Source organism: Opisthocomus hoazin, chromosome 2, assembly GCF_030867145.1.
Source record: "Opisthocomus hoazin isolate bOpiHoa1 chromosome 2, bOpiHoa1.hap1, whole genome shotgun sequence".
In the NCBI taxonomy this organism is placed as follows: domain Eukaryota; kingdom Metazoa; phylum Chordata; class Aves; order Opisthocomiformes; family Opisthocomidae; genus Opisthocomus; species Opisthocomus hoazin.
The window spans coordinates 68,719,572-68,746,135 of record NC_134415.1 but is presented as its reverse complement, the minus strand read 5'-3'; the positions used below and the strand labels follow the sequence as shown (position 1 = coordinate 68,746,135).

The 26,564-nt window shown below is 38.7% G+C and overlaps 1 protein-coding gene across 9 annotated transcripts in view; it reads right to left on the bottom strand.

Moving 5' to 3' along the window:
* The window catches only part of EPB41L2 (erythrocyte membrane protein band 4.1 like 2), a 125,125-nt gene that overhangs the window by 36,220 nt on the left and 62,341 nt on the right, over nt 1-26,564 (bottom strand). For all 9 annotated transcript variants that reach the window (XR_012763178.1, XM_075414064.1, XM_075414056.1 and 6 more), the window contains exons 6-8: nt 15,897-16,001; nt 9,911-9,953; nt 1,406-1,481 (exon numbers count right to left, since the gene is read on the bottom strand). Coding sequence is in view for 8 of the 9 variants with exons in the window: in XM_075414064.1 (XP_075270179.1) it covers nt 1,406-1,481; nt 9,911-9,953; nt 15,897-16,001 (224 nt within the window). In the remaining variant the exon portion in view is untranslated. The remainder of the gene's footprint in view (nt 1-1,405; nt 1,482-9,910; nt 9,954-15,896; nt 16,002-26,564) is intronic.

The following is a 26,564-nucleotide window of genomic DNA, read 5'->3' as shown; positions in this document are numbered from 1 at the left end:
AGTTTGAGAGATATGGCAGAATTTATCGAGATGCATGTGATCATATAAGCATATTTTAAAATAAGTCAATCCATTAATGATTTGTTACACCTTATATTATTTGAGCATTATTGCCACACAGTAAATTTCACTTCCATTTTTCAGAGTCAATATTACTTTCATAAATAATCTGAAAAGTAGGAAAAATTCTGATTTCCAATATAAATGAATGAAAACTCTATCTAGCTTGTAACAAAAGCTGACTTAGGAACTCCTTCATTTTGCATTCTAGCCTGCAGGTTTCTAAGGTTTACAAATAAAACCCCATGCACTTCCTTTGAAATTTCCCTTTCGCTTTAGAATTCTAACTTTTATACCCCTTGCAGTCTATGAGCTAATCAAGTCATGTAATACACAAAAGAAATCCAATTTGGCACTGAACGCATAATTGCCTTCCTTAAACTATCTCTGTATTAGAATTTAATATTTCAGGTATTGCATACAGTCTTCTACCAAATTTAACAAGTTAACAATCAGTAGACATCCTACCCTAGCACAGGTTTTAAATGTAAAAGTTTTACATGTGAAGCTTAAATTTTAAGGAATTTAGCTTTAAGCTATAACCATAAAAATGTTTATACCAGTTGAAATGTCAACAAACTCGCTGAAAATTTTCAAAGAAACAGACAGCTTCTTTTAAACACAGTGTGTACTAAATACCTTGTGTAGCTATCTTGTTTTGTGCAGAAAAGTGATGCGACGTGATGTGTATAACATATATCCTGCCTCAGCAGACTCAGCTAACTCCAAACCAAAACTGTTTAGGTTTTCTGTAACTCCTGAAAAAATGAGCTTCAATTCCCTGCACTCTACCCACTGGTTATGTTAGCCTTGCCATGCTACTTTTTAGATGCCTAGTATCCACTGCATTCTAAGTATTTTCTAAGAACTTCGGAAGAGGAGTATTTTCAGGTTTTATTATGTTTCATGGTTTTATTTAATGCATATGTATAATACTATGTTTTCACCAACCTAGCCCAGATTATTACTGAAGTACCTTGGACCCCTTGAGCTTTGCTCTTAATATCAATACCCCCAACACTCTCATTTGCTATATAATAAAGCAGCAGCCTGGCAATAAACACTGGCTTCTTTCAAATTTGATCATTCGCATCTTACATCCCACCCAAATCATATCCCCACTTATCATAAAATTCTTCTTTGTCAGGTTTCTTCTTGAGCTTTCACTTTGCCTTTTCAACCCCATTCCAAAAAGCAGTTGATATAAAAACATCTGTAGTGTTCTACAGTAATAGCCAAACCTGTTATGACCTCCAGAAACTGAAGAAGAAATTTTATATGGCCTTCAAATTAGACTAACAGTAATTTTTAAATTAGTTTATTTAAAATTAGGAACTATGCATACCTAGTGATATCTTCAGTCAACTGTGAAGGATCAGGAGGATAAAACTTCACATTAAAGGTGAATATCCAAGGTAAACCTAAACATGGGAAATGTCTGATTGATAATGATGTCAAACAAGTCAAAACAAGCAAAAAAAGAAACTTACTGAAAAAAAACATTAGGCAGTCATATAAATCTTAGATCCCTGAAATCTTGAAGAAAGCTTTCTTCCTCTTTTTACAGTAAATTAGTAAGGATAGATTACTTTCATTATCAGGTAGTAACTCATATATACATACAGTAAAAGATTAGCACTTAAAAATTATCTTCGAAGAACGTTTTACAAAAAGTTATGTAAATATCAGAAGAAGTTTTTAATTTGAAAACTACCATAATATATTAACAGTTATACAATATTCTGTGTTCAAAGACACTTGCACTGACTTTGTGTTTATTTTCAACTCCTCCAACGCTAAAAATCTCCCCCTGTTTAAACTAACTGTTAGTTTGAGAGACTGTAAGATAACTCTAAACATGAGATGTCAAAATGACGTCTGCGTTGCATACAACAGAAAGATAATATATAAATTATTCATATTCATACAGAATCTCTATCACTACTCATAGCATCTCTGCTACAATGAAAGGCTGAGGGAGATGGGCTTGTTTAGCCCGAAGAAGAGAAGACTGAGAGGGGATCTTACAAATGCTTATAAATATCTCAAGGGTGGGTGTCAGGAGGATGGGGCCAGACTCTTTTCAGTGGTGCCCAGTGACAGGACAAGGGGCAATGGGCACAAAATGAAGCATAGGAAGTTCCGTCTGAACATGAGGAAGAACTTCTTCCCTCTGAGGGTGACGGAGCACTGGAACAGGCTGCCCAGGGAGGTTGTGGAGTCTCCTTCTCTGGAGATACCCAAGACCCGCCTGGACAAGGTCCTGTGCAGCCTGCTGTAGGTGACCCTGCTTCGGCAGGGGGGTTGGACTAGATGACCCACAGAGGTCCCTTCCAACCCCAAACGTTCTGTGATTCTGTGAATGCATGGAAGACAAAAAATATTAGCCATTCCTCCTTTAAAATATTTTTCTTGAAACAGTACCTTTAGCAACTATAATAGCAATGCTATTTTAAGTTTAAATTCTCATGTGTTAGAATTGTTAACACCACATGCATTTTTTAAGCAAAAGCATGCTTAAAACTAGAGTAATAATTTGATAAATCATAAATTGTCGCCTTTCATCATAGCTCTTGTTTTAAGTAACTTTAAGATTTGAAAGCTGTAGTCACTCATCAATAATTAAAATACATTCTCAGAATGTTACTCTATTGGTATTGTGACATTATGAGCAAGAGGAATATGTTCATTGGAAAGTACTAATAACTTGAAAAAAATGTAGAACTTTCCTAATTCAAACAGATTTTATTAAGTACAATGCAGACATACATATGTAATAGGAAATCCAAAAATAGGAGCCTAAGAAAATAATTTAATAGTTTGGGTTTGCATGCTGCTTGAAAGCAAATGCACATGAGCTTTATCATATCTTGCCAAATACAATGAAAGTACCACTACAATGTAGATCTGCTAAAAATAATGAAGAAAGATACGAGAGTAGATCAAAATATTATCAAAACAATTAAGCAGCTATTTCTGTCTTCCTCTTGCCCCTTTTCTCCTAATACAAATGATAGTGTGGTGAAAGACCACACTATAATAAGCTTTGGTAAATAAGCTTTGGTAAATAAGCTTTGGTAAAAAATAATAATAATATTATGGTAATCATTTTATAAAGCTTGTTAATGATGAATTTTGGACAGCAAACGATTTTAAAAATCTGTCCTACACAGATAAATCATGCTTTGAAAAATGTGTATTTTTACAATAACAAAAAAAAAGACTGAAATGCCATTTCCAACATTACGCTAGAAAAGAGTGCTGACATTTATGTTTAAGGTTATTTTCTTTAAAGAAAACTATTTTAAAATTTCACAGCTGTTAATGGTGAAGAGATGCTTTGTGTCAAAATTTCTAATGCCTTTCAACATTTCCAAAATTATTTCAGTTTTTCAGACATGACTGTTCATTGGAGCACTTCAATTTCTGCTTAAATGTGAACCTCATTCTCTACCTGGCTGCAAAGTCACTATTGCCTTTTGAGAGCTCGGGTTTTTTGTGTATCTTAATGTTCCCAGTTATCAATTATTTGTGACAACAATAATTTTGCTTACAAAATAAGGCAGGACTCCTTAAATGAGAAACCCTAGTTTATCAGCTGTACACACAGTACTGAATCAGGTAAAATATGCTTCACTGCATCATCTACTGCAATCCAGTGCAAGACAAAATTAAGACAAAAATACTTTTAAAAACATCTAACACTAATTAATACATATAACATGAACAAACAGAATTAAAACAAGAATAGATTAGCCCACTTCCATAATTTATCTCCCAGGGAATTAGCATCATTTAATGAAAAGCTACTGATACTGAGTAAGCCAAACTGATGAAGAGAAGCAGTTGGGCCAAAAATCCCTATGCAAAAAGTGTTTAGGGTGAGTTGTCATGTTCATAGGGCTGTGGGACAGGGAGAGATGGATGAAGGATGTGTCTTTCCACACAGGTACTAAACCCGTCTTAAAGTCCTGGAATGAAGCAATGTTTCCTTGTATGAAGCAAATTTTCCCGGTCTAAAAATGCAGCTAAACTGGTCATAGATGAATTCCTGCTTAACCTATTTCTCTTTTTTGTCAGTATTTCTACAGTTAGCTTTCAGAAAGCACTGTAGCCAGGAGACCTAGACACTGTTTGAAGAAAAAAAAAATAACATTCTTTACAAAAAGCTAAAAAGAGCATAAATCTTCTGAGTCTATAGACTATGTGAAAAATTTCAATATGTACGCATACTAATTCCCATAGTCAATCCACAGAAAAAATGTTGTAGTTGACTTTCTACTAAATATTTTCTGGACAGTTGGTGACCTTATATTTTGCCTGATTACTGAAAGCACATTTATCCCCTGAATATACACTAGCAAGTATATTACAATGTACACAGTCTATATTTATACTTCTCACTACAGCATACTGTTTATAGCAACATAATGGATGCACACAAACATAATTGTCTTCACACAATAATGCACACTATTACTGGTGCTTTGAATTGGAGGCCAAGACAAGAAAAAAACCTGATACTCAAAATGATATTTAGCATTCTGTCCCTGATAAGACTCTCTGTTTTGATGTTTAATAATATGGGCTATAGAAAATGTCAAGAATTTTTCTAGCCAGCTTGTTACCACAAAAATGCTTCTGCAGCAACTTTAGGCACATTCTTAGAGAACAAGAATGCAATATAACCAACCAGCTAGCAGAATACAATTAACATGATTCATCCTGTTCAAACTGGGAAGTCAGTGAGGGGTTGTGGGTTTTGTTTTTTTTTTTCCAGTAAAGGTTTTTTCTGGATTTTACTGACAAACTAACATTTTTCGGGTACTGTGTGATTAGGACAGATACACTGCTCACAGACAGATGTAAAAAAGCCCCATAAAATTAAGAAAATTACTACTTCTATAATTTTTCTGAAGTTATTATCAAGAAAATGAAAGATGTAAGATATATCTCCAGTCTGCATTTTCAAAAATACATTAAAAAAACACAGAGTCCAGCCAGCCCTAGCTGGACTAACAAGATTCAGCTCACAAACTCAGAAATGACCAAACTGCAAAACCATTCTTTATAATTCATCAACATACAGGAGCAATTCTGCAAGACAACTCTTCCCTGGCACAGGTGCTTATTTCTCTTCACCAACTAGAAGCTAGACTCTAGTGTAATTAGCTTAGATTGAAATTCGCTACAACTTTTACAGATATATAATTACTTACATGAAAGAGATTGATATAAAACAAAGTGACCTTGCATAAAATAACCCCTGCATTTTGATGCTTGAGCTTAACCATGTTTTCTTAGTATTAAAATCAGACAGCCAAAACCATACATTTAAAATAGAAGCCTATTCTTTAATTAATTCTAACTTCCCTTAGCACTTTTAAATGCAAACTTTAAAATTTCTTAAATATTTTAGTACACTATGTTGCAAAATTTTCAACTTGTCCTATATTATTCTCACAGAATTGTATTTATGAATTTATCACCATTTGGTCTACTGTGTAATTCGAAATTATACATACCTAACCATATCATTATCCTTCCATATCATCCTCTTTCCTGATCAGTTAAGATGTTTAGGCTATATTGCAGAACATACCATAGAACCAATGTCAAAAATCCATTTCAGCTCCATGACATTTCCAGAACTATGGTAATCGCTGGCTACATATGTCTCAAAGACAAAGCTAGTATTCTATTTGTCTCTTTTTAAGTTCCCCAGTCTGAATGACTGGATGCCCATCAACAAAAGGACATTGAGAGCAGTCTTCAACATGAATAAGGAGCAAGCTTTAAACTTGTAGCCCAAAATTTGCCACCAGCTGCCTCACCTGTTGTACTATTTTATCTGTTCTAATCCACTTCCATAGAATTATAGAGGGTTTCCCTCAACCCCTTCAATAATTAAACTGAATCAAGTAACAAGCAAATAAGTTTTCTGACTTCACTCCATCAGTTAATCACTCCTTTCAAAAAAGACAATAACTTACCTATCACCATAACCATTATCTTTTTTGATGCCAGTGGACAGTTGCGTTCAGCCCTAGACTGCTGAAATTCAGTTATCTACATCACACACCACTGACTCCCCTTACGGCCAATGGAAAAAAACAGGAGTTTCCAAAGGCTGGTTGGGTTCCCCTCTCAGGTACCCATTTCAGAATGCACTCGTTCACCTCCTGAAAGTGCCTGTTCCTTCAGAAAACCTAGATTAGATCGGATTAATCATACTCTAGGTACAGTGATGAGCTTCTAGAATCTGTCTGGCTAAATAAGCATTGTCCTGACAAAAGACAATAAGAAAACTTTATAGTTAATTTCAACAGCAAAAACAGCTAAATGTATCTTTATCAGGTAAGAATGCATAACAAAACACCCCCACAACAGTCTATTCTGCCCTCAAAATATCAAAATCCTCCCTATTTCTTATAAGATCAAAAAGACAGGATATGAGATATGAGATATGGAAGTTTCTATATTTTATCATACAATTTTTTTTTCAATAAAAATACTAATCAAGCTGCTGACTAGAAATAGGTTTAATTGACATAACATTACCTTAAATTTAAACAACTACTCCAAACAGCATAGAAAATAAATATCTGTTTAGAAGAGTATAAATTATATCCACACCAAAACCAGGATATAGCCCAAAAATAATTGCAAAATTTGTGAGAAGGTCTATAACTCAGTTTCATATACTTTAACTACACAAACAACCAGAGCAAATAATTAGGCTTCCCAAAACTGATGGCTTATACATTCACATCGGTAATCTTTATTCATGATATAACTGTGAACATTGCAGACAAAAGATTGGTCTTCAACTGCAATCAGCACTATGACGAAACCAGGTTTACATAGTTTACTCAAACCCTGTTACACTGAGAATGAGAGTAATGAAAACACCCACAGACAAAACTAAGTGGAACATCACGTGTTCTATAGAAACTGTATGTACAACATCTCACACAGATAAATTATCAAATTAAATATTATATACGGGTGAACCACCACGCGCACTGTAAAGTCTGGGATTTGACTACTCCAAGGTCAGTTAGTACTGCTTGTACCATCACTGTATCCCAAGCTGAAATTCTCAATTTTGCAGAAGCCTGAATCCACTTCATGTGTAGCAACTTTCAAGAAGATAGTGACGGAAGTATAATTACCCCACCTGTCCCTGATTGAATTAATTAGAGGTTTTAACAGATGCCATTGGATATCCAATTACACAAGTTAAAAAAAGTCGAGAATTAATTTTCCTGAAGAGTTCAGACTGGCTGAAAGCAAACAAGCTTTTTGTCACCTTCGTAGCCCTGTGAAGAGAGCCAGTAATTTGTGGATCAAGTTCATTAGCTGAAGTAACATCAGTAATTGCTGTGATCCAACATAATTGCCCAGCCAAAGGCCAACCTGAACAAATGAGAGATCACACAGAAGGCCAGAGGACCCTGATTTAGCAAGAGACAGCCTGATGCATGACATGACTTGGGGGAGACTACAGGATTCTTATTTTCTCTTCTCGGTCACATGTGGTATATACATGCCCAATGTGCAGAGTATTGCTATTGTTCACATGTAAGAGAGAGACAGAAAGCTGCAAACTGACATGCTGAACTCCACTTCCAATTTTGTCACCTTTGTGTGTTCAGATCAATGTATTTGTCCAGCTACACTTATCTAGCATGCCAGTACTTCAATTTGTGCTGTACAAGAGAAAAAGAAATTAGTTTCTTCATTTCAAATGTTCAAATGGACTAGTAGGTTTAATAGGTACCTTAAATTTATTATAATGCAGTATTTTTGTACATAAGATTTCCATTGTTGATTCACAGACAAATATATTTAGAACTAAGCCAGAAACAAAAAGCCTCATTACTTGATACTTGTGTAGTTGGAAGATAAAATTTGTTTTTGCAGTACATTCCAGTATCTGGATACTTTAATACACCGATTGTCAGGAACACAACTCACAGTATGCTGATTACGTGCAAATTGGTGTAAGCAAGTTTCATTTTAAAATCCTTGAAACAGCGCTCTTATTTGGTCATTTGCCTTACACTATGCTTATCAACTCTGAATTGCTACAGACCAGAGAAAAAATTCCAGTCATAATGCCTAAATCAAGAAACTGGACTTGATCTCTAATATAAAATAGAGGTCTTCATGCTGTACGAAAAATCACATCCCCTTAAAATACTTTTCATAGCATGTATTATATAGTACTAAAAAAAAATGTTGTGTAGTGCCTCCAACAATTTTTCAGTTCAGTTCCTACGCTTCAGATTCATGACTCTTACTTTTAGGCTCTATAGTATGCAGATCACTACAGAAGACAATAACAAAAAGTATCAACGTTCTCAACCTTTTGTCAAATATTAAAACCAGGCAAACTAGACTTCAGCCCACGTATTTGGACAACTAATAATTTTTTACTGAAGACCTACAGAACAAGAGATTACAATACCAGTAACTCTTCCTTAATTAAAAGGATGGCCTCTGCTTGCGTAAGTATATTAGTACATTCTCTATTTTAATAGGTCTCGTTTGCTAATCCAAGAGCATTGTTAGATCAAAAAAACAGTTTCCAAGGAAGCTTGTGTAACTTTCATTTCTTTACTGAAAATATAAACCACACCTTCCTAGCATGGGTTTTCATCAGTTGGGAAAGGTACAAAGAAAGCAGAATTGACACCACTACAGTTTCTGGAAAAATGCAAGTGCTGCCTTAAAACAGGAAGTTAACAAAGGTAAAGAAGCCATCTGTTTATCACTGTAAATAACACACTGCCGTTCTTAATTACAAGTGCTCCCACTGGATCACATTCCGCAAAACAGTTCAAAGTCATTTTCTTAAATAACTTAAATTCTTGTTGTGCTGGAACTGTAAACATGTTAATCTTATTATCATCATCATCTCCTCCCTGCTTACATTTCCTACAAGGCACTAAGAAAAGAAGGCTCCCATCAAAAAGAAAACAACAATAAAAAAACTCTGCACTGGCCACAAACGAGTAAAGCAATGAGAAGAGTTTCAGCAAGGGCAAGGGCTGTCTAGCACTTCCTAGTGGCTACTTATTTTGAGACATGTACACTTATGAAGAGTATTTCCTAAATTTACCTTCCATTCATTACCCTATCTACTACAAAAGCTGCCCAGCTACTGAAGAGTTTTGACAGAATTCTGTGCAAACAGAGTAAAACAAATTACTTATTGTGTACTGAGTATAGGAAGCAGAAAGACTTCTTACATTGGTTCAGACTGAAAAGTATTGTATCAAGACATTCAAAGATTATGGTCTCTATTCTGTTTACATTCTGGAAATGATGGAGACATCAAATAAGCCAATGCTAGACTCATCAAGATTGAAAAATATATATTTTCTGTAAGACATACTGATTCTCTTTTTACAGTTTGATATTTTTCTGGTGAGTCTTTGAAGTTAGAAAGTCCTATAGCAGCAATCATGACCATCTTTGCAAAATGACATTCTCCATCCCATAACCCAAATATCAGCACAAAGTAGAAAAACATCTACTGTTTCAAAATGCAAAAAGGTCAACTGTTAGTCACACATAACACAGGAAAATTTTTGGGGCAGCAGCCAGTATAATGATTAGCTTCTACTGTACAAGGCTGAGTGATTCTTTCTCTCCTTCTTGGACAGCGGACAGAAATAGAAGCTTTGCTTTCTGTTCCAAGGCTGAATATGTCATTATCAGATATAAATTCTTTCAATGATCTAAGTATAGAATTCAGTTGACATCTAGGCTACTAAGTGTATGAAGAATATTTCTGTGAGGAAATAAACGGAGCGTAACATCTGAACACAGAAGTACTTACTTCGAATTTGTCTCTTAATTTCCTTCGAAGAATCTAGCCAGTTCTGAAAAAAAAAACCCCACAACCAGCATTTAAAATCATTTCACACTGACGATGGCGAAATAATTTCATACAGTGCAGTTAAAGTTTGTATTGTTCAGACATCTGTTCTACTTTAAAATAACCAAGAGAACTGTAAAATGGAACTTGTGTTTTTCTAGCAAGTCTCCCCACCCATGCACATAAATGAAACTGTGTAATGTCACTGCCTTCATGGCTGTCTTACTGCTTTAGACTATTTATGACCTGTAATTTTAAAAGAGGACAGTCTTACAGTGGAGGTGGTCTAGCAAATTATATTTGACAAATGCAATTATCTCTCATACTCCTTTTATTGACATAAGCAGACTTTTCAGGAATGGCTATGTAATCTCTACATGTCTGTGCTTACGCACCAATATAAAGTTACTTAACACCTTATTTCTCTTGAACTCCAGAAACTTATCACTCCCATTGTTTGTCTTAAAGTGTATACATTATAGTTCTGATAACATGCAAAGGTGCTTAGAAAAACCTAATCAAATTTCATGTTTTTTTCCTGACCCTCCCCCAAAACAAGTTCTCTACAAACAGATATTATGTTAACACTGATACACTGGCAAGGTTCAAATCTAGATGAGCTTTATTTTAGGCAACACACATGAAGTCAGTTTTTCATATTTAGATGCCTCACTGCTAAATATGTTCTATCCTCAATACCAGTAATATTTTTCTATAACCTGTGCAACCTATTAAATAGCTTATAGCATTTCAGTTACTATTGATACATGTAAAGAGGCTTTTTTGTGACTGATCATCCAAAAATATAACTTTAGGAAGTGAGACTAAGAAATCAGTAATGTATATCCATTAGTAACTCAAGACAATCCTGTTTACTAATTTTACCCATAGATGTTAGAAAATAGATTGAGTGAGAGACTAGAAACATAAGCCTTTTAACTGCAGTTACCGAGAATTTACTTTGTACAGTGTTTAAATCTTTATTTCCCATGGCCAGATGCACATACACAAGCATATACGTGGAACAAACACACATGCATACAGCCAGCCTGCCAGCAGGACAGCACATTTCAAAGAGAGGTGTGCAAAGTAGGGAAGAATTAGCAACTAACTTGTAAGGTGAAGGACAGCATTTGCATTTCCACAAACCATTGCACATATTAGCAGCTCTGAAGTCAGAGGGGACCTCAGTGACCGCACAGACGTTACTAAAGGCAGATCTGTAACGATGTTTCTTGCCTAACCTAGCCAAGCAGTGGATACTGGCTATAATGTGACTCACCTTTCTACCAAACTCCAGATGTAACAATTCTTTTCCAATACCATATCCTTCAGTCTTTATTACAGGCTTCTCCACCTGAAGTCAAATTTATTTCAAGGAGACAAAACATGCTAGGCTACAGTTTTATGGCTCTGTGCGGATTAGGAGAATGTGGAACTATACGGTTTTGCACTAGTGCAACACCTTAATGTAGATCACCTCTGCTGATAAAGGATGTGGCTTCTATGAATATAAGCCAAAATACTAAGTTCCTTGTTGTAAATGACCTTGATCCAAGTTGATTTCACCACAAATGCAGCATGTATATAGTAGACGAATACTGTTTAGAAATTAAATGCAAAAAACCCTTATCATTTTTATAGATGTAATTAAGAGTAATTTCACATTTCTTGCTTTAAGAAGTCTGTGACCTCTACATGTCATATCTACTATAATTCTTCCAGAAATGCACAGGCCATGACATCATTACAAAGGAAGACATATAAAACACTGTTCCAGAAGATCCAGATACCATTTATTCTGCTTAAGTCTGAAAAAGTGCTATCTGTGGAAGAGCCTTGACATGGAAATGCCTTGGAACACAACAGAAGTCTTCAAATAATATTAGCTGAGACTTGCTGTGGCTACAGTTATCATCCTAGGTTTTCCGTTTTGGCATGAATTCCATTCCAAAATGATACACAGCCATATTCTTCCAATTACAGAGATAAGTAGAAGTAGTCGAAAGTCTTAAATTTTAGATAAAGTATAGTATAAAGTAAATAAACAAGTATAGAATATATCATGGTATAACTACAGCAGAAAACTAGATTTCATGAGTATATGTTGCTTTCGGTGCTTTATCTTTTATCACTATAAAATAGAAGAAAAGAACATACAATACAGAACATGCTGCAAGATGAGAAGAATAATCCATTCTTTACAGAAATTATACAGTTCATTTTCTGATTTTCCAAACCTGGAGTAAGCCTATTGAAGCAGACTTTGCCATCAACTTTCATTATTGTTCTGTCAAATAAAATCAGATGCTTATATTCCATTTATAAGCATAATTACAGGGGTGGGTTCTTTTGCATCTGTGCCTTTTGTTACGGATAAAACAAACACTGTTGAAAGAATCTACCCTGAAATAGACCTCTTAATGCAGAATAGACAGGTCTGTCTTTCAAAACAGAAGACAAAGTGCACAGACACTACTTTGCTCCAGTAGGCAGAAATCTATTTGTTTAATTCGTTAATGGTAAGGTTATAGATGAGACAAAGTAATGAATTGTCAAAGAACAACAAAATGTTCTCCACCAGTACAAAAGTATTTTGTACGAATCCAGAAAAGCAGCATTTCCAGCTGGTGCCCAGAACATAAGAGCAGAAGCTTTCTAACACTTCTGCAGACCAATTACAGTGTGAATGGAGCATTCATGAACTTTTGAGGGTATATCCAATGAAATCACTAACTACACTCTAGACCAATAATTTAACATTTGCAGAACCATGAAAGAAATCATTAATGAGTAATTTGACCTAAATAGTTTTAAAATGTGTATTAAAGCTAAGAAAAATCAGTCTGATCTGAAGACATAACATCTCCCCCAGCTGCACAGAACACCCATACAGAAAAGTTAATGGGACTCCTCCTCCAATGGTACCCCGATGGTGCATTAGGGAGCAGCTCTAATTCAAAAGAGTGCCTGGCATTCAGTTTCTACACCCCACAGCTGCCATCGAGTTCAACAGCTGGCTCATAAATGGGTGGCTGTGACGAGTGCACAAGAATGAGAAAAACACATCATTCAGCATTTATTACTCACTGGCCTGGAGGTCAGAGATTTGTGGCATTTGAATCTGAAGAGACAACAGTCATAACAGGAGAAAAAAATGCATCAGAAAGAACTGGTACTGAGATGGAAAAAGAATTCAAACTTACTACAGAGTTGGACAAAAGAGAAGGCCCTAAAAAGCCAGCAAAAGTCCGAAGTCCCCAGGCTTTCTTTGGCAGCTATTGCTGAACACAAATGATCAGCCCTCTATACCTCTATTAATCAAATCAAAACATGAAATGTTAATTTTTTTTTCTTTTTGTAAAAGAATGAAAAAAATTTAGACACTTAAAAGTCCTAATACAGGAGCACAGGATTTATTAAGAACATACCATAAATCTTTTGCATACTGAAAACAATTTAAACTGTCTTCATCCATGTATTAAAAAAATCCCTATAATAACAAAAATGAGTGCTCCAGTCTTACTGAGAACATGTTGTGTAACCATATAATTTCAAACTTACCAGCATGAAAGAAATCGCAGCTGGGGAAGGGGAACTCTCTCAGCACACAACCAGTAATTTTGCTCTATTAAGACACTGCAGTAGCTACACTTCACGTTATTACTTTAAACCATAACTGGTCTAAGAACTTCCAAATGTGGTGTTGTAAAAAAGCAGTAGCTTTACATCAGGTAACTTGAGTGACAACAGCAGTAAAAATAAACACACCTATACAACTGTGCACATGTTACAGTACAGACCACCCAACCCGTAAAAGCCTATAAGCCGTTAGCCAAGTGACTGGTTCATGCCAAAGCCCATGCTTTCAAATTCTTTGAAAACCTGGGTATTCCCACTCATCTGGCAGTCACAACTTAGGCTGCAGAGGCGTAGTACCATCCACATAATGGCACTTTGGGTACAATCTGAAGCACATGGGCTATCCAGCCAGGAAATATCTAAAATAAACCCCTCCTTCACTGTTACTCACTGGCATTCAAAATCTTGTAGTTTGGGCAGTTCCACATAAATTAAACTCATGCCTGCAATAGAAGGTAGGAGGTGGGAAATGCATATCTGCTAGGGAAGACTCTTCTTTATCTTTCTCCAAATAACACTAAGAACTTACTGGTATGAAGAGGACAAAATGCAACAACTGTGGGTTTTTTAGTCTTCAAAACAAATTAGACCAGATTTCTCCAGAAATTTTCAATTAAAAGCCTGCAGCTATCCATAATTCAGGTGACAAGTGGTCTACCCTTCTTTCTAAGAGAGTGCCAGACTTAGCCTAGACATACAAATAATCAAACCACAGAGACCCTGTTATCCAGATACAGTCATATATTGCACAGTAGCCAGATTCAACAGTTTCAGCATTTTCCTAATTTTCTCCTTGCTGCTTATATTTCTAGGTAGTGATCACAGAATGCTAATTATTGGGGAAAGAAAGCAAAATCAGACAATCATTTCTTACTAGAGTGTCAGTAAGAACAAAACACTAATGAAGAATGCAACAGTCATTATCATGTACATATATGAAAATTTGTAAAATAAACACCAATTGCACAAGACCAGAGCTGCCCTAATAGCTTTGGAAATCAAATTAAAATTAAAAGCTCACAAATCATCAGCAATAGGCACACAATCCCTGATTAACAAGCATCAAATGCTTTAGATTCAAAGAACAAAAAGAAAACCCATTTAAATGGAGAAGTTTAGGTAGAGTACCTCCTTTCCCCTATCCACAACCAGATGTTCCTTCCTTTTCCTTCTCAGACTTTGAAAGACATCTGAGTGAATGTTCCAAGGAATATAAGTTCAACTCTGATAATCAATCTGTATTTGCAAGCTAAGTGCCTAAAGCAGGCCTATAGTTTTTTCCTTAGCTGAAGATCTAAGCAACCCACTGGTTGACGTGAGTTTCTGAGGAAGCCAGAACTGGCAACCATATTTCAGTAACTGTCCTTAACCAACCTCTGTGCCACACAGGAGCCTAACCAGTTTGAACAAGTAACTTCACATCATTTTTAGTATGCCATAAAACCTTGGAATTCCACTTCATGTGGTAAACAGACTATAGCTAGTTATCGGTGATAACTACATATATACACATAGAAGCACATATGAAAAACCAGATGGGGTCTTTTTAAGGTGTGGTGCTCAATTCATCCATTAACATGACTGAAAAATACCACCAAATCTGTTAGTCCAACTAGAAGTACATTAGAAAAAACAAAAAATTTTTAAAAAGAAAAAAAAAGAGACATACTCTGCACCAATCTAGACTTTCACCTTTATAAATTCCATGGATGTTTTTAAGCTTAAAATTAATAAAACAGGAAGTCCAAAGCCTAATCGTTACAGACTTAGGGGCAAGATGTCCTTCATGTTCCTCTTCAAAGCATTACTCAACATATATGAGAAAAGATAGTGAAATTATTGGAAATTCAGGTAGAAGATTAATTTTTTGTATTATTTATCATCCACATTTTTTTTTATGGGTTTTTTAAAAAAATGTAAAAAATTAAAGTGTTCAGAACTTTGGGGAGTTGTCAGACATTTAAGACAAAAGTTTTAGTTAAAATTTCCTGTATGCACTTGCAGGTATGGCGTACTGTTTGATTATAAAGCCTAGCAAATACTCAATTATTTTTCTCAAAAATGCAGATATTTTAAATATCCCTCTACTCCAAATAATAAATGAGGACTTTGTTAGGTATCTTCACATACACATCAGTATCTTGCACACAATGCAAGTTTTCAGCAGACTAGAACTGACATTTTGCAATAGTTTACTCAAATGTTTCTAATGGTATACATTTAATACAATGTACCTCACTAAACTACTGAAGTCAGTAGCAATGCAGAAAAACAAACAAATAAAAAACCCCCCATACAGGCTTACCTTCTGTTCTGAATTCTCATAAAACAACAGCCCAAAATAGTCCTTTTCCAGTAAATTGAGATGTTCACACACTTTGTCAAACAGCACTTGGCCTTTTGCTCTTTTCTGAGGGAAAAAAAAAATAAAATCACTATCAGTAAATCCTTACTTACAGGTACTATAATTAGATGGTATTAGTCAGGTAAATTTCAAATGCCAATAAAATAGATTATAAAGCTGTAGCTTTCTTATGATATTCACCATACTTCGAAAGCTACGCATATCACTGACAAAAATAAAGACATATCATATTTTTCAGTTCATCAAAAAAGTTGACTGGAATGCACAAGGAAAATTCAGTAGCTAAACTGATTGAAATATTTTGCACCATTAGCTGTCACTAAGTAGTTCTTAGTTTTTCTGGATCTTTATTTTTAAAATAACAGATGACTTATTCATGTGAGCCAAATTTTTCTATATTATTATCTTCTAAAAATTAATACACTTCCTACAGTGTTAAATTCTGGTAATTTCTGCATTTATAGCAGTTTGGCATACAACTCAGTGACTTCTATGAATCACGTGACATGAACTCCCAAGAAAAATAAAGTATGTTATCATCTTCAAGAGACAAGAAGAACAAGCAGACCACTAAAAGTCGGTGATCAGACCAGTAGAAGTAGCATACAAGTATAAGCAGAGCATAAGCAACGTGTTTAGCTGTCTACACTGCAGAGGTTTTGAGGGGTAGAAGATAAGAGGACTGCCTTCCTTCTGTAGATTTATGAACTCTCTCGGTACCCAAAAAATCCACTGGATAATCAAAAATAAAAATAGTCTTAAAGAAGTCTGTTCTTCCTGAAAACAAGATTTGTGGAAGTCAGTAACAAAAAAAAAAAAATTACGTTGTAATTTGAGGTTAGTTTCAATATTGTAGTTCTACTTCACACTAGCAATCGAAGACACTCCTACAAAGGCTGCATGCTGTAGCTCGGTGTTACTACAGCTTAAGCAAATAGCAATTAGTCCTCAGGTGTTATCTCTTCTTCTGGTACATGGCACTGGGCACAAGGGCATCCCATATCTTCCTACTGCTGGTAATGGAAGGCAGGCCCAGGCCTTATTTCTGTGTGCCAGGTTTTAGGGAAAAGATTTGTTGTACTGGAGATGGCAGCTGCCAGGAGACAAAGTTTTAAAGCAGATGGCTCACAACACATATGCAGGGGTGGGGAAGATGAGAACTTCTTTCCACAGTTAAAATCTGACCATGAATAGCATGCAGTCTCCCGGTTTGAGCCAACCCCTTCGTGACTGTTCTGCTATTTGTGGCATTTACCAAGGCCACAACATGGCATTTTCAGAGGCCGGGCAGCTTAGAGGAATTTTTGCATTTGCTTATCCTACAGATTTCAGTGGATGCCATAGAGCACTGCAATTCCTCAGACACACCACCAACTGCCCCTGCGTCGGCCCCGGCGACACAGCAGCCATTGTCCCCACGGGCACCGGCCGAGGCCCACAACATCCCCAGCTCCGCAGCCGCCTGCCGCCCAGCTCCACTGCGCCAAGCACTGAGCCCAGGAGGGAGAGTGGGGGGGAGAAAAGGAGGCATGCCCCGAGCAAACAGGGGAGGCATTGTTGGTTTATTCCCCCAGAATCCAAAGCTTTATTTATTCAAGATTGCATTGTTCAGCAGACACTACAGTCCCGAGGATCAGAAAATTTTCGAACAAACACGTATAAACCGGGCACGTTTAGTAGCCCAAGCATCACAGCAAGGAAGTGGAACTTCAGACGTCAGAGTCACTTTTGACATAGGGAGCCGTTTGGTACTTTCAAAAATTTTACTCTTCAGAAAGTCATATGACTATTTCCTCTAGCAGTCTGAAGTAACCACTTAGTTTTCCTGACAGCCTCACCTTCCGCTTAATAAAAAAATCAATTATGTAGAGAAGAGCTAAACTGAAAGCAGGAGAGGGTTTGAAGAATCTCCGCCTGCTTAGCTGTATGTAATAGATATCACTGTTCTCCCTAAATCATTGTGCACGTCAGCAATCACAACTTGCAAAGGCAAGTTCCAGGTACACGTATTTCAGTAAAAGGAAATCTACAGATTATTGCAGAAATAACATATGCTATCACTGTCCGTATCTGGAGTCAGTTGCTAATTACGTAGCTTTTCCTAAAGTTCATAAACTAAAACCCACAGTTAATATCAAGTCTTTGACATACAGAAACGTAAATTGACATACAGAAACAGTCAAATTTGCTGAGCCACTCTCCATCATCTTTGAGAGGTCCTGGAGGACAGGAGAGGTGCCCGAGGACTGCAGAAAGGCCAATGTCACTCCAATCGTCAAAAAGGGCAAGAAGGACGACCCAGGAAACTACAGGCCAGTCAGTCTCACCTCCATCCCAGGAAAGGTGATGGAGCAGCTTATCCTGGAGGCCATCATGAAGCAAGTGGAAGAAAAGAAGGTTATCAGGAGTAGTCAGCATGGATTCACCAAGGGGAAATCATGCCTGACCAATCTAATAGCTTTCTACGATGACATGACTGGCTGAGTAGATGAGGGGAGAGCCGTGGATGTTGTCTACCTAGACTTCAGCAAGGCTTTTGACACGGTCTCCCATAACATCCTCGTAGGGAAGCTCAGGAAGTGTGGGCTGGATGAGTGGTTGGTGAGGTAGACTGAGAACTGGCTGAATGGCAGAACTCAGAGGGTTGTCATCGGCGGTGCTGAGTCTAGTTGGATGCCTGTAACTAGTGGTGTCCCCCAGGGGTCAGTACTGGGCCCAGTCCTGTTTAACTTCATCAATGACCTGGATGAAGAGTTAGAATGTACCCTCAGCAAGTTTGCTGATGACACCAAACTGGGAGGAGTGGTGGATACACCAGAAGGCTGTGCTGCCATTCAGCGTGACCTGGACAGGCTGGAGAGTTGGGCAGAGAGGAACCTGATGAGGTTCAACAAGGGCAAGTGCAGGGTCTTGCACCTGGGGAGGAACAACCCCATGCATCAGTACAGGCTTGGGGCGGACCTGCTGGAGAGCAGCTCTGTGGAGAGGGAGCTGTGTGTCCTAGTGGATGACAGGTTGACCATGAGCCAGCAGTGTGCCCTGGCTGCCAAGAAAGCCAATGGGATCCTGGGGTGCATTAGGAGGAGTGTGGCCAGCAGGTCAAGGGATGTTCTCCTTCCTCTCTACACTGCCCTGGTGAGGCCCCATCTGGACTACTCTGTCCAGTTCTGGACTCCCCAGTTCAAGAAAGATGAAGAGCTGCTGGAGAGAGTCCAGCGGAGGGCTACGAAGATGATGAGGAGACTGGAGCATCTCTCCTACAAGGAGAGGCTGAGGGAGCTGGGCTTGTCTAGCCTGAAGAGAAGGCTGAGAGGGAACCTTATAAATGCTTACAAATATCTCAAGGGTGGGTGTCAGGAGGATGGGGCCAAACTCTTTTCAGTGGTGCCCAGTGAACAAGGGGCAACGGGCACAAACTGAAGCACAGGAAGTTCTGTCTGAACATGAGGAAGAACTTCTTCCCTCTGAGGGTGACGGAGCACTGGAACAGGCTGCCCAGGGAGGTTGTGGAGTCTCCTTCTCTGGAGATATTCAAGACCTGCCTGGACAAGGTCCTGTGCAGCCTGCTGTAGGCGACCCTGCTTCGGCAGAGGGGTTGGACTAGATGACTCACAGAGGTCCCTTCCAAGCCCTACCATTCTGTGATCCTGTGATTCTGTAATTTACAGGGAATATTGTGAGTGTAACAGAAATATTGCACAGTTTCTTCCTAGGAAGTCAAAGTCAACACAGAATTTGGATACACTGGCACCATCCACTATATCTTTAAAGATCTTTTTGTAAGTCTATAGCTCTTCCACATAACGAAAAATACCACCATGCCATGAAGCCCAAGTTATGTTAGTCTACATTCTAGACAGCAGCATGACACAAAGAAGTTCTGGCATCGGAGTAACATTTATAGAGCTCTGTTATGGATTCAAAAGCATAAGAAGCCTCTCTGTATCAGCAACGGTTCTCATTACAAAATCCTACTTGTAATATTAAAAGACTCCGAGGTCTTCCTTTTGTTTTTGTATTGTGATATAGTTTTAAAAATCTGCAGAAGTAGCTAATTCACAAAACCAAACTTTTCAAGTGCAATGTCTTTGTAATCTCTTTGAGGACAGGCATTACTATACAGCTTTAATCACAGGACAAAATAATTTTTCTGGAAAATCCCACGCTCCTAGGACAGGGTGTCTAAACAAGAACTGAACTTACATAAAGAAGACAACTGTTGTGATCCAGTCATTTCAGAAGTTAGAAACCGCTTAATAGAAGAGTGGGACACTAAGAAAGCAGCATCATGGTTTGCACAGTTTAATGTTACTCTTTAAACTGCATTCTATTTCTTTTCCTACTGGTTGGTTGAGGTGACAAGTGACAGTCACAACCAATGTGTAAAATGATAATCGCTAACCTTATACATGTATGTATAGATATGCATTTTTGTATAGGTATAAACACACACATATATATGTGTATACAGCACAACAAACATTACCAATGAAAACAAGGAAATCTCCTTATTCCAGATTCTAATGCTGAAATGGCAGTAAAAGCCTAAGTCCATACTCAGCCCCCACAAGAAGGGAAGCACATCCAGCCTCGCTATAGAAGGAGGCCGAGAAGTGAGGCCAGGCTCACAGAGCCAGTAGTTCAAAAACACGACAGTACTCAGAACAGCTGTATTCTGTATTGGCCCCAAGTTTCCTTTTTTACTAAGAACATAGGAAGAACATATTTAATTCCTAACTATATAGAAATTTCCATTTTGTATGTGTGCTGCAGTTGCGTTGCTCTGGTTTGCTCTTATTGTGAGAAGGAGGTAAAGAACAGAAACCTCGTTACTCCTGGTGTTATGAAGTGGTTGTATTATGATGTGGCATCTGTGGTGTTGAAATACAGACTTGGAATCAGTACTAGAACCACCTTGGTTAGAGTGGGATATTACGGAACTTTTTGGCTATAAAAGAGTTGCCAGCTACAAATACAACATAGACACTAGTGATGTTTCTCAGGGCTACCAGTTCCGTTTGATATTCTTGTCAGTGATCTGGATGCAGGAGTTGAATGCACCATTTGCAAGTTTACTGATGACACCAAACTGGGAAGTGCTGTTGACTCTCTTGCGGGACAAGAGGCCTTGTAGAGGGATCTAGATAGATTAGAGCACTGGGCTATGATTAATGGGATGAAATTTAATAAGTCCAAATGGCAAACTCTGCATCTAGGGTGGATGAACACCAGGCACAAGTACAAACTGGGAAAGGAGTGGCTGGAGAGCAGCCCTGTAGAAAGGGAGCTTGAGGGATCTGGGGGTGCTGGTCAGCAGCAGGCTCAGTGTGAGTTGGCAGTGTGCCCTGGCAGCCAAGAGTGCAAACCATGTCCTGGGGTGCACCAAACACAGCATAACCGGCCAGTCAAAAGATGGGATTGTCCCGCTGTACTTAGTGTTGGTGCGGCCGCACCTTGAGTACTGCGTGCACCTCTGGGCTCCACAACTTAAGAAGGATGTGAAGGTCCTTGAATGTATCCAGACAAGGACAACAAAGCTGGTGAAAGGGCTGGAAGGAATGTCCTGAGGGGAACGGCTGAGCTCTCTGGGCTTGTCTGGTTTGGAGAAAAGGAGGCTGAGCGGCAACCTCCTTGCTCTCTACAGCTTCATGAGGAGGGGAAGTGGAGAGGGAGTTGTTGAGCTCTTCTCCCTGGGATTCAGTGCGAGGATACATGGGAATGGTTCAAAGTTGTGCCAGGGGAGATTCAGACTGGACATGAGGAAGCATTTCTTTACCGAGAAGGTGGTCAAACACTGGAACAGGCTTCCTAGCGAGGTGGTCGATGCCCAAACCCTGTCAGTGTTCAAGAGGCACTTGGACAATGCCCTTAACAACACGCTTTAACTTTTGGCCCTGCAGTGGTCAGGCAGTTGGACTAGATGATCGTTCTATGTCTTTTCCAACTGACAAATATTCTCCTCCTCCTTTCCCTAGCAGTACATGCTGATGAAATCTCTGATGACATTTCTTCCCAGCCCTGCACTAGCAGAAGGGATTGAACGGGTAATCATGTCCCAGCTTAGGCATTGTCCCTCTGTCCCTTTGTGGGAAGTAGGCGTGTACCTTCTGATGGGGGTGAGAACTGTGGATCAGATCAAGATAATTTAACCGTCTGAACAAATCTGAAAAAAGCACATGTGAAGTACAGTTTTTGAAAGTCTTCTGTGTTCGTTCAGTTTAGCTGGGTTTGCACAGGGTGGCAAAAACCCACATCTCTGACACTAGTGAGCCTCAAAGATCAAGCCCTCAGTCTGAAGCAGGACGTGCTCCTGAACTACATCACTGCAAACCTTTTTGAGGTGAGCAATATCTGTTCATGTCCCTGTGGATTTTTTTTCCCCTCCTTGTACTCATTTTTAGAAATGCTTGAGGCCTTTCCCCTGGAAAAGCATAATAAAACAAAAGAGCCTGAGAACAACAGCACTCCATCAGAGCGAAGGCCGTCTAGCCCCATACTCAATTCCCAAAGTGGCCAACAGTAACTGTCTAAAGGAGAACACAGGAGCAGTGCAAGCCTACTTCTGCCAGGGTCCTGGGGGTGCTCGCAGGCCTCCATGGCCCACACCCTCTCCTGCCACAGGCCCAGGGGACATGTCTCCCATCAGCCTGGGGCCTTCAGTCCCTACCTGAGCAACACTGTAGGTGTGTCCATCTCTGACCTTGTCTCCTGGATAGGCCTGGGACCGGCACGGCAGAGAGCTGCTCTCCTGGACTGACCCCTCAAGATCTACATCATAGCTTGGCATGCATAACTATATGCACAACATGACGTAACTATTCTATTCTCTATGCTCACCACAAGTTGAATAACCATCAGACTGTTCTTTGCCTGATGTGCCAGGGGTTTTGCAGCTCCAAAAACACTTTCAAGGACACATATCACAAAAGTTACAAGTGGGCACAGGATTTTATTTTATTTTTCTGAATCTAAGAGCCCATGCTCACAAGCATTAACACAACACACGTGTAGCCAGGAGCAGGCTAATGCATTTTTCAGTTTATAAAAAAAAAAAAAAAAACACAACCAAAAACAAACAAAAAAACCCCCACATAAAACAAAACAACAACAACAAAAAAAAAAAAACAAAAAACCACACAACATCCCTTGCAGTCTGGCAAAGACAAGTCACAGAAAGTAGCAGCAGGAACAAAGTCCAAGCAGTCCTTGTTTCCCAAGGAACAAGAACTTGAAGAACGAGAATTGGTACTGATTACACCCAGAAGAGGTGTGTGGTACCCTGGGGTATTTTCAAAAGTATCATCATACCTATCGATGACAAGCATAATTTTTGGCTGCAAAAAAATATCTCCGCTATGCTTCTTGGCCAGCGATGCATGAAAAGCGCTCTCGTGCTTGCCCCAAGCTTGTATTGCATGCAGGGAGGGCTGAAAAGTGGTGCAGCAAGCCTGGAGCTCTTCCAAGCACAGGCTGTTTTGCCCAAGCAAGAACACCTGGGTAAATGGAACCAAGCGAACACCAGAGGTTGCTTCCGCTACAAACTTGCAACAGCAAAGAGAACCAGAGAGAGCCAGGGCCTGAGTGATGCCTTCGAGGTGCAAGAGCAGCAAGCAAGCAACTAGCCAAAACGGCCCAAAGGAGCCCTGGCAAGGGGCCATGCTCAATGCTGCAGAGGAAGGCAAAAAAAAACCCAGGGACCACTGCCAGCCAACCCTGGGGGAAAAAAACGCCTTGCTCCCCTCCGCTGCAGGGCACAAGAGGCCATCTTCGTGGTGCATGAGCAGCAGGCAGTAACCTAGCCAAACTGGACCAGAGGAGCCCTGACAAGTAGTCACGCCCAATGCTGCAGAGGAAGGCAAGAAGTGTCCAGGAGGCCCAGGGGGCTGTCCCTGCCCTTGGTGGCCATGCACTGGGCACAGCTGCTGGGCACCCCCAACGCATTCTCTGCCACTCCACTCCCAAGGGCCAACCTCCTGCTGTTACTCTTCTCTCAGGCAATGGCAGAAGCCAGCCCTGCAGCCCAGAGTCCACCGGTATTAGCCGTCCCCTCCCTGCACCAGACCTTACATCCATGAGGCCACGCAGCAAGGACCAGGGACGATGTGACTGGACACAAACCCTTCTCCAGGGGCATAAGGGCAGCGATTTCTGCTGCAGCCGCACCATGGAGGAAAGCCAAAGTGTAACCAGAGCCATAGGTTGGGATAGGCAGTGCCAAGAGACCGTAATGAAATTAACATAGGCTTTAGAAAACAAGAGAGCAGAAGTTACACTGGTGTGGTGGAAAGGTTGGTCATTTGCAGACCTAGAACATGTGGATCCATGCTAAAGCACAGTGAGGCAACGACGACTCTTCCAAAGCATAAAAACAGCTCATGGCTGCTGTCACCCTGACATCCCCTTTTCCCATTGAAACCAAGCTGTGCAGTTGGCCATGTTTATATGGGATACAAAACTCACTTCAGCCACAGGGTGAAACTTTCAGAGCTCACTTGTGACTTTACCCTTTCTGAGAGTTATTTGCCTACTTCGATTTGTGGAAAGATGTTCAGATCTTACCTAAAACCCTGGAAAAATCTCTTTTTCCTTCAGGATTTAACATTTTAAGTACTGAAAGAGTAAGGAAGGTAGTATTCTTATTTTATACGTTGGTGCCAAAACTGGTATGTACATTCAGACTACGTAAATAAGGGCATTTATACCATATACATTCATTTGGTTGTGGTGATGCAGAGGTGAAAGAAAGGGGTTTGGTTCCCCCTGCATGAAGTTTGCAGAGATGTAAAGAGCATCTTTCGACTTCAAGATGACTTCAGAAATAAGCATTACTTTCAGTGGTGTCTGTTGAATCTGGGCCAGTATTTTAAAAATGTGTCAAATTTAATGTCCTCTCTATTTTTCTTTTTCTTAAACATATCATACTTTAAACAGACCATTTAAGTTTACTCAAACACTTGGATATACATCTGAGTAGTCAGGAAATAAAGATTTGCAGATCAAAACTCAACTACAAATAAACATCTGTTCCCTATCAAGATCATTCAGACTTTCCTTAATTCAGGGTTAAAAACTAATCTTAATTGTACATTAAGCAAACATATTTTTACTTTGTATTAGCAAACTGTAAGTAAACATAGAACCTACATCAACTCCAATATATTTCACTTGTTCATACGTGCATAAAATAGGGTCCATGCTGGCATCCTTTAAATGCCTTTTTTTGTAAATAGATAATTAGACCACTAACTGAATGCAGTAAACAAACTCAATAGGATCTTCATTTGCTTCTAACCAGTAATCATTATGCAGTTAGTACTTCTTTTTGTTTGTTTAGACTGTGTTATCCTCTACTAAAACCCAGGTTAGATTTAAAGCAGAAAATCTGAACAAGTCTATCTCAGATATGAAATTTGATTATGAAATTTCCTATCAACTACCTAAGAAACTACAGAACAAGAATAAAAAAAGGCAAATTGACCCCCCCCCCCATGAAAGCAGGAGGCACTTGTAGATCACCCTAAAAGATTAATAACTTACACCTGCTCCCACATGTCACTTATCAGGAAAGGAGGAGGTCAAAATTATGTCATTTGCACTGTGCTAAAAAAATTTTTAAATTGCTTCTGGAAATTAAATCCCAAACATTTCACCAGTCTGCTCACTCAAGCTATTAAAACTCAACTGCCATTACATCTCAGAAATATTACACTATTGAATCATGAACTTAAGTTAGTTTATCCTTTAATATGGTTCTATCATTTCAGGTAAGTACATACATTCAAGTCATTTACAGTTTTTGGCAAATACCACTCAACATCTTTCATGCTCACATACTTGGACAAATCTCTCCGATACACTTAAATGTTGTTATCCCTATAAGTAAACTGAACTCTCTTTAAAGAAAGCAATAAAAGGTAACTGAAAGTTCCTAACAGTTGACAGCCTGTGAAAGTTGTTTTAGGTCATGCTCCTCCAGAACTATTCAAACAATCGTTTCTTCCTCTTTCCTCCTCTCCAGGCATTCACACATTGCTCTTAAGAGCCTAAGGCTACACGGATGTTATCTCTAAGAGTTACAATAGTTTCAAGGTTAAAATAAATTAATTTACTTAATTGCTCATGCTCTATGTATACACATGTGGTATACACATAACTGATCTTTAGTATAATACTTCTATACAATATTACTTCGTGATACATTTCAGAAGTTTCTTAGCAATAAAGAGCTTCGGACATTTTTACTTTAAAGCTACAGAACGCAGAAAATCAATCTATTTTGTTAATATGAAACCTGTGGACTTGGGGAACTTTATAAATTTTAGACTAAAAGTTAAAGAGCTTAAATACAACATTTCAGTGGAGGTTATTTTGCTTCCTTATGAAACTTTCCAGGTTCTGAAAAAACAAAATAAAGAAAGTTTGAAGAGTGCCTGGTATTAAAGTTCGTAATGCTACTCCCACTGAAAATTTTTAATTCCTCAGAGCAAGTAGCCAAGATACAGAGTAATCATTTACACACCACAGAGACATAGTGTAGAGAATTGACTACTGTTCGTTTCTGGGAGAAATCAAAGACCATGAAACACTGCAGTACAAATTTAAAATGAC